Consider the following 8,926-nt stretch of genomic DNA (forward strand, 5'->3'; position numbering starts at 1 on the left):
TCTCTCTCTCTGGTCAGGGTGTGTCTGACCTCCAGAGTCCACAGCGTGCCGCAGCAGCCCATAGGTGCCACCCCATGGTGGCCTCCACTCTGTGGAACAGGGAGCCAGGAGTTTCTTGGCTTTCTTCTCCCTGTGGCCTTGCAGGTAGCCTTTGACGTGCTGGGCTTCAGCTCCGAGGAGAAGATCGGCGTGTATAAGCTGACTGGGGGCATCATGCACTTTGGCAACATGAAGTTCAAGCAGAAGCCCAGAGAGGAGCAGGCTGAAGTGGACACCACGGAGGGTAGGTGTGGGGCGGGGGCCATGCAGGGAGGAAGCAGCCGGCGGGGGTAGGGGCTCGGGGCTCTCTAGGGCTTCCTGCACATTTCAGAGACACGCTGTAAACCGAGAATGTTCCTTTGATATCCAGACATCAAGATCCTTGGGAAGGCATGACAGAGTCGGAGACATAATTTTGGCTTCTATATTGCTTTGCCCCTTCACCTCGAGCAAGTGTGGAAACCGTATCAGACCTCTGTTTTCTTTTTTCTTCCCTCATTCTTAAATTGCTTTAATTGATGTATAGTTGATGTATAATATTATATAAGTGACAGGTGTACAACATAGTGATTCACAATTTTGACAGGTTATCCTCCATTTATAGTTATTATAAAATATTGGCTACACTCCCTGTGTCGTACAATATACCCTGGTAGCTTATTTTATACCTAATAGTTTGTACCTCTTACTCCCCTACCCCTATATTTCCCCTCCCCTGCTTCCCTCTCCCCACTGGTAGCCACCAGTTTGTTCTCTATATCTGTGAGTCTGCTTCTTTTTGGTGATATTCACTAGTTTGTTGTATTTTTTAGATTCCACATGTAAGTGATATCACACAGTACGTGTCCTTATCTGTCTGACTTATTGTACCTACCATAATGATCACCAAGTCCAGCCACGTTGCTGCAGATGCCAAAATTTTGTTCTTTTTATGGCTGCATAGTATTCCACAGTATATCTATGGCACAGCTTCAGACCTCTGTTTTCTTGTTGGCAACATGGGGGTCTCCTCCCCCTCCCCCAACCCCTTCTCTAAACACGATACAGTGCTGGGGTTCTCTGGGGCAGGGCACCATCTTTCTTTCACTCACCTGCTCCTTCCATCCCTACTCAGTGGCCGACAAAGTCGCCCATCTCATGGGTCTCAATTCTGGGGAGCTCCAGAAGGGCATCACCAGGCCCCGGGTCAAAGTAGGCAACGAGTTTGTGCAGAAGGGCCAGAACATGGAACAGTGCCAGAACTCCATCGGGGCCCTGGGCAAGGCCATCTATGACAAGATGTTCAAGTGGCTGGTGGTCAGGATCAACAAGACCTTGGACACCAAGATGCAAAGGCAGTTCTTCATCGGGGTGCTGGACATTGCCGGATTCGAGATCTTTGAGGTGTGTCTGGCCTCGCATTCCGTCTCTGCTTTGGGGTGGCCACCCTCCTTTGATGAGTGACTTTTCACCAAGGTTCTCTTGTTTCCTTGGACCTGGGGCTGGCCGATCTCAGTCTGCTCCTGGCTCTTTGGCTTCTGGCTTCTGGCCTCCGGAAAGTTCCATCTTCATTTGTACGGTGCCAAGTCACAAAGAACGGGGAGAACATAACAGATAGAATGAGCGCCGTGCTGGCTGGATCCAGCCTGTACTGGCTCACCAGAACTGACTGGTGAATTTTCAAGAACTCTGTGACCAGTTGCCATCCTGTTGACACAGGTCCGAGGTGTATTTACACCATGGAGATCAGCCAACACTACAAATCAGGCTTTTTTTTTTGAGAGGGAGAGCTGATTTATCAGCACACTACCGGTGGCTCCCACCTCTTGCCCACAAAAATGAGGCTCAGGTCTCATCATAAGACGAGTGCCGTGGGTCAGGAAGATTTTACCTTTGTAATTGGAGGCAGCATGATTAGGAGTCGGGAGACCTAGTTCTGGACTCGGGTTGGCCACCAACTAGCTGTGTGGCCTTCGGACAGTGGTGATCCCTCTCTGAGCCTCAGTTGTCTCAACTCTAAAATGAGCAGGCTGGAAGAGATGACCTCTAAGGTCCTTTTCAGCTCCACTGTCCTATTATTCTAAGATTTCTACTAGCCACAGATGGGTTAAAAAAAAATAGTTTAGCCCAATTTCTCTCAGGCTCTAAAAGGCTAATGTGGCTGCTGTCTACAGTAGAATCATTTAATTCCATAGGTGGAAAGAACCTTAGAGAGAGTTTCCAAACCACGCCGCCTGGACTTCTGGGCAGCCGCTGATGGCCAGCAGGGTGAGGCCAGGGAGTGAGGAGGACACCTGTGTCAAGAGCAGGGCAGGTGCAATAGACAAATGGGGCTGGAATCCCAGCTCCTCCACTTCCAAGCTGTGTGCCTCTGTGTCCCCATCTTTGATGAGGACACTCATCATTCTTGTCTTGTAAGGGTTTTGAGCAGATGCAGCTTAGTCAGGGTCTGACACACGTACTTGCTCCATGCAGGTTGCTCTGTGATGACAATGGCACCTCTCCTTTGACCTGTTTTTCATATGAGGCTTCAGCAGGGGGTTTCATTCAGAGAAAGCAGTCTCTGGTTTAAAAAAAATAAAAAGGATTATAAACCCCTCAAACAGCTTCATCCTCCAGATGAGGATGAGAAAAACCAGAGAGAGAGAGAACTGTCTAAAGGCACACAGGAGGTCAAACCCATAAAGCATCTCAAATGATCCATCTCTAGAAATAAAATGATGTTCATTAACCACATGGGGCCAGAGTCTGAGTTTTGGGTGCTGGCAGCAGCAGTGGGTGGCCCGGGCTCTGTGCCTTTGCAGGGGAGGGTAGCTGAGAAGGGCTTCTTGCAGGGCCGATGGGAGCACTGACCGGGTGGTGGGTGCATCCGGGGAAATGCCAGACACTGGTCGGCCCTCAGCAAGCTTTAGCTCTGCTTGTGGACCAGCTCTCAATCCGGGGAGAGACTGTGTCTGCATCCGGGCTAATGCGCCTCTTTCTGTCTTCCTGCCACAGTTCAACAGCTTCGAACAGCTGTGCATTAATTTCACCAACGAGAAGTTGCAGCAGTTCTTCAACCACCACATGTTCGTGCTGGAGCAGGAGGAGTATAAGAAGGAGGGCATCGACTGGGTCTTCATCGACTTTGGCCTTGACCTGCAGGCCTGCATCGACCTCCTGGAAAAGGTACCACGCTTCTCAAAGGAGGGGCTTGGAGCGAGATCGGGACTCTGGGGCACATCTCAGGAAGGGATTTCACTGGGGCCTGTGGTTTCGGGGGAGTCAGCAACATGGCAGATGACCTCAGTTTATCTGACCTCAAGCTTCCTCTCTGCAAAATGGGTACAACAGTCACTGCAATGGCCACTGTTAGTTCGGCTGTTTTATGCCTTCACTCATTGGATCATCACAAGCTACCAACGGTGGGGAGGAATTTATTATAACCATTTCACAGAATTTATTATAAACATTTCACATTGAGGCACAGAAAAAGGAAGTCACCTATCCAAGGTCATCCATCCTATGAGTGGCAGAGTTGGGTTTTAACCAAGGCCATCTAATAGCCTCCCCTGTAATCACACCATAGGGAATGTTTTAACAAATGGCCTCATTCAGGAATATATAGGATTAGCAAATGCAAATTATTATATATATAATGGATAAACAACAAGGTCCTACTGTATAACACAGAGAACTATCTTCAATATCTTGTGATAAACCATAATGGAAAAGAATATGAAAAAGAATGTATATATATATATATATATATATACGTATAACTGAATCACTTTGCTGGACAGCAGAAATCAACACAAAATTGTAAATCAACTACACTTCAATGAAATAAATCTTTAAAAAAAATTTAAAAGAAAAGAAAAAACACAGAGAACTATCTTCAATATCTTGTGATAAACCATAATGGAAAAGAATATGAAAAAGAATGTATATATATATATATATATATATACGTATAACTGAATCACTTTGCTGGACAGCAGAAATCAACACAAAATTGTAAATCAACTACACTTCAATGAAATAAATCTTTTAAAAAAATTTAAAAGAAAAGAAAAAATAATGTATACTGTTTGATTAAATGCAGAAAAGGGATAGAAAAAGGACATTAACAAGACAGATGACAAAATTTGAACAAAGTCCGAACAGACTTTGATTTCTTAGTTTGATTTCGTAGTTTTCATCATTATGTACAGAGGTTATGGTAACATTTGGAGAAGGTGGATGAAGGATATACAGGAATGCTTTGCACCATTTTTGCAAGCCTGAAATTATTTCAAAGTAAAAAGTTAAAAAATAAAGAAAGAACATACCTTGTCTCCGAGGTTCACCCTCAGGCCCGTCATAGAGAAGCTATCATCCAGGCAGCCAGGGGTCTTCAATAGGGGCCAGGCTTACCTCCCTGGAAAAGTCTCCAAAACAGGCAGTGGACTGCCTGTCCTGCAATACCTACAAATACCTGCCTGTCCAGCTGTCACAGAGCCTGAAATGCCCTCATGCTGGAGCTTTGGGATCAAGCGTTGCTTTCTTCCAGGAGTCTGCTTTAGAAGAGAAAACAGGTGTCATTGATGATGTCACCATTTTTCTGAGAGCCAAGCCTGCCTGGCACCACTGTTTGGGTGGGATTAGCATTTGGGGAGCTATGTAGCCCCCTCATTGATGTCAGTCTTCCCTTCTCTTGGACCTGATGAATTCTAGCCTCTTTCAAGTCTAAAAGGTCATGGCATTCGAAGGCCATGGAAGACTAGACCATTCCCAGAGGTCACTGCCCAGAGTTCTGCGTCCTGGCCGGCCACGTGGGGTCTGGGGCACCCCTCCCACCAGCCACAGGCCAGCACCAGAGTCACCCCATTGGCCCCCTCCAATGCCATCCACTCCTCTTCCCTTCTAGCCCATGGGCATCTTCTCCATCTTGGAGGAACAGTGTGTCTTCCCCAAGGCCACCGACGCCACATTCAAGGCAGCCCTGTACGACAACCACCTGGGCAAGTCCAGCAACTTCCTCAAGCCCAAGGGGAGCAAGGGCAAGGGGCCCGAGGCCCACTTCGAGCTTGTCCACTATGCAGGCACTGTGAGTACCTCCTTGGCACCCTCTGTGTCCACCTGCCTGGTGCCTCCAGCTTCCACAAATGTAGGTCTGTCCTGCCGCACCCTCGCTGAGGCCTCCTCCCTCCCCCTAACGCAGCCACCATCGAACAGGGTGATCAGTTGATCGAAAAGACCTCTGGCTTGTACTTCCTCCTCACTTCTCCCTCTGGGAGTTCCAAAGCAATCTAGCCAAGGATGCCCAGCAGTTCATGCCCTCAGACCCACCAGGGCCATGCCATTGTCTATGGCCCTTCGTTTGACGGCTGAACTTCGATCTTGGTCAGAAATGGCGATGTTTGCAGGGAATTCCCTGGCTGTCCAGTGGTTAGGACTCCGTGCTTCTACTGCAGGGTGCACGGGTTCAATCCCTGGTTGGGGGACCTAAGATCCCACATGCCACACAGCAAGGCCAAAAAAAAAAAAAAAACCAGACAAAACTTGCAAAAAGAAGGAAAAAAAGTCCATGAGTCCATCAATTATTCCCCAGTTGACTCATTCATCCCTCTGACAGCACGTGGCCACCAAACTAACAAGGTGACATTTACGGAGTGGCTTTTTCACTCATGACAAACCTAGTCCTTGGGGAAGAGGGAAATTAAGTGCAGCCAGGACTCAGGTTTATTTGAATAATTGATGGGGGAAACAATCAGTGTTGCCATCAATGCCAATGCCTCCTGTTACCAAGGAGTTCGTTGAGCCTCTCTGGGTTTTGCTGCGGGGAAATGGCAGGCTTAGGACAGAGCTGTCAGGAAAGCTGCTGTTGGACTGGGCATCGGGGCTTTTATGATCTCAACAACCATGATAATGCCAACTACTGGCCAAATGGACTGTGCCGCTACCCAGAGCAAACGGGCTTGGGGCCAAATTGCAGTGTTCCACCGCACCCTCCACGATGAAATGAGAAGGGCTCGGTGTTTGTAGCAATGGGACATCCAAAGTCAAATGGGGCCTATGCACTTCCAAGAAGGCTCTAAGATGAGGCCCAGAGGTTATGAATGTCATACACCACATAGAAGAAGGAAAGCCCAAAGGTTTTGTCTTCTCATCTGTGTCCCTAGGCTCTCCGTGCTCAACGGAAGGATCTGAAAGGCACCTTCCTCTTTGCCTCTCCAGCTGGGGCTACATGGCAAAATGGGAACCAGAAATTAGTGGATGTCCAGTTACTTGGACACAGGAAGCCCCCAGTTTGGATGGATGGAGCCCAACTCCCACCAGGCAATGGCGGGGGGATGTGTGCTTCTCAGCAAGGAGAGAACAGATGCCCTTGCAGGGAGTTCTTCATGTTGCTTGGGATGCCACTGGTCAAGGTCAATCACTGAGCCAGGAATAAGATCAGCCAACCTGGGTAGAAGACGACCCAGGGGTCAGGGAGGCTCAGTGTGGCCAGCAAAGCAAGACATGTAAAAGAAGGTCACACCTGGCAAAGAGTAGCTGGGGAGTCCTGGTGTGTGGGTAAGCTCAGAGACAGGGTGCCCTAGACAGGCAAACTGCAAATGCCCAAGAGATGGGGGTTCATGGACATCCCAGGACTCCAGGCAAGTCATCAGGACAGGAACTGAAGTCCCAGGAGATGGGGCTGAAGGTTGGTCCTGGGAACCCAGAGTAGACAGAGATGGAGGTCGAGGTTCTGGCTGTGGGACCTGAAAGGTGGAATCTGGGCCTGAAATGTAACCACTGGCATTTGCCCCCTTCCAGGTGGGTTACAACATCACGGGCTGGCTGGAGAAGAACAAAGACCCCCTGAATGAAACAGTGGTGGGCTTGTTCCAGAAATCAAGCCTGGGGCTCCTAGCCCTTCTCTTCAAAGAAGAGGAGGCTCCAAGTATGGCTGACCCCTCGTGTGTCCAGTCTCTCTGTGCCGATACCCTTTAGCGGCCAGAAGTAGAAAAAAAAGAAAACAAAAACTCTCATATTTGACTCTTGTTGAATGAATGAATGAACGAACGAATGAATGAATGAATGACAAGTTGCTTGAGATCGGCTATGGATGCTACTGCAATAAAGAGGTACAGATGCATCCTGGGAGCTTCTTCCATCAACCAAATTGATCACTGGGCCCATATCATGTCTAGGTGGAGCGATATTGCTTTGGAAAAGTTGATGCCCAAAAGCTCTGTGCTTATCTTCTGCTCCCTGCTCTCCTGTCTGAGCCAAATGTCAAGCTCAGTTCCGCCTCCTACCCAGTAGAGGTCCTGTGACCCATAGGGGAACACCCAACAGGGCCGCCACTTAGAGGGACAAGAACTGCAAATCTCCTTGGGCTCAGAGATGTGTGCGTCGCCAGCATGCAATTCCTCCAGATGGTGTGGGTTCTTCCTCCTCCCCAGGCAATGACAGCAGTGTGTTGCCTTGGGCCAGCCCTAAATCGCAAAGGGCTACAGACCCTCCAGGAAGCACAGCACACCTTCTGACTGTTATGCCACAGTCAGCCCGTTCACCCTCTCCCTGGTAGATCTCATTTTCCTGGTGTGGGGGTCCTACCTCATCTAGTCCCCAGACAAGTCTTTTCAAAACAGAGAATGCACGTCCTTGACACAGAGCACTGAATGGGGCTGCCTGCCCCTGTGCTGGGTACTGATGTGAAACATGCTTCTCTCCCTTCCTCAGCTGGAAGCAAGAAGCAGAAACGAGGGTCCTCCTTCATGACCGTCTCCAACTTCTACAGGGTAAGTAGGGTCTGCCCCAGAGGCCACCTTGTGACCACTGCCCCCAACCATCCCTTCCAATGATGTAGTGGTCTGGCTGCCACCTCATGGCTCAGGACAAGATGATTTCATTTCTATGCCTATGGTTGCCTCTTTCATTTCAGGGGTCCGTTTCCTTCTGAAGAGGGCGCAGAACCACAGGACCATAGGGCAGAAAAAACCCTTAAAGATGGTCCAGTCTAACTGCGTTGTTTCAGATTGAAACCCAGAGGATGATGGGACGTGCCCAACATAACAAGTGGAAATATCAGTGCCTAAGATCTTGTGCTGGCAGGTCTTCTGGGCTGGGCACAACTTCCACAAAGTTTGGGCACTACTAGCAACATATTCCAAGGGCAGAAATGTAGCCAATGGTGAGATGTTGCACAAAGAATGATTTCAATACTTCCCAAGGATCCAGCTGTCCTGAGGCAGAGTGGGCCACCTCATTGGACGTATCCAAGTGGAAGAGGAGGGATCATCTAGTAGGGAAGTTAAAAATGGTGAGGGATTTGTCCACACAGGCACTACGGTTCCTTCTAGTAGCAAGATTCTACGATGAGCCAGCACTGAACTCAGAGGGTCCCTCTTTCTGTAAAACATGTCACTTTGGGCAAGTTACTGGACCTTTGAGAGCATCACTATCTGACAGAACTTTCTGCGATGATGGAAATGTTCTCTTCTGTTCAATATGGCAGCCACTGTCCAATATGCTGTCCAGTACGACAGCCACTAGCCACACGTGGTTAGTGAGTACCTGAAAAGTGGCTGGTGTGACCAAAGCACTGAATCGTAATTGTAATTAAATTAATTAAACTCCAAACAAATACCTCTCCTGAGCATGGGTGTCCTGCAACACCAACACCGAGCTTCACTCTTTCTTTCCCTCTACCCCCAGGAGCAGTTGAACAAGCTGATGGCCACCCTCCACAGCACCTCCCCCCATTTTGTCCGCTGTATTGTCCCCAATGAGTTCAAGCAATCAGGTACATCGTGGGGACATGTCTCCCAGCTGGAAGTCCTCGGGATGTGTGAAGTTGGGGGTCACTCCAAATTAAGTCCACTTTTTTTTTTTTTTTTTTTTTTTTGGGGTACGCGGGCCTCTCACTGTTGTGGCCTCTCCCATTGCGGAGCACAGG

The 8,926-nt window shown here is 48.8% G+C and overlaps 2 protein-coding genes across 3 annotated transcripts in view; one reads left to right on the plus strand and one right to left on the minus strand.

Moving 5' to 3' along the window:
* KPNA7 (karyopherin subunit alpha 7) overlaps positions 1 to 1,206 on the minus strand; it is a 64,825-nt gene extending 63,619 nt beyond the window's left edge. The window contains exon 1 of the mRNA XM_024745401.1: positions 1,131 to 1,206. The gene's annotated coding sequence lies outside the window, so the exon portion shown is untranslated. The remainder of the gene's footprint in view (positions 1 to 1,130) is intronic.
* The window catches only part of MYH16 (myosin heavy chain 16), a 53,294-nt gene that overhangs the window by 10,846 nt on the left and 33,522 nt on the right, over positions 1 to 8,926 (plus strand). Inside the window, exons 10-16 of one of the 2 annotated variants that reach the window (XM_024745399.1) lie at positions 145 to 283; positions 1,154 to 1,422; positions 3,016 to 3,186; positions 4,907 to 5,086; positions 6,799 to 6,925; positions 7,711 to 7,769; positions 8,686 to 8,773. In XM_024745399.1, coding sequence (XP_024601167.1) covers positions 145 to 283; positions 1,154 to 1,422; positions 3,016 to 3,186; positions 4,907 to 5,086; positions 6,799 to 6,925; positions 7,711 to 7,769; positions 8,686 to 8,773 — 1,033 coding nt within the window. Of the gene's footprint in view, positions 1 to 144; positions 284 to 1,153; positions 1,423 to 3,015; positions 3,187 to 4,906; positions 5,087 to 6,798; positions 6,944 to 7,710; positions 7,770 to 8,685; positions 8,774 to 8,926 lie in introns of both variants that reach the window. The other variant, XM_024745400.1, reaches the window with a different exon arrangement.

Source organism: Neophocaena asiaeorientalis, unplaced genomic scaffold, assembly GCF_003031525.2.
Source record: "Neophocaena asiaeorientalis asiaeorientalis breed wild unplaced genomic scaffold, Neophocaena_asiaeorientalis_V1.1 scaffold461, whole genome shotgun sequence".
NCBI lineage: Eukaryota > Metazoa > Chordata > Mammalia > Artiodactyla > Phocoenidae > Neophocaena > Neophocaena asiaeorientalis.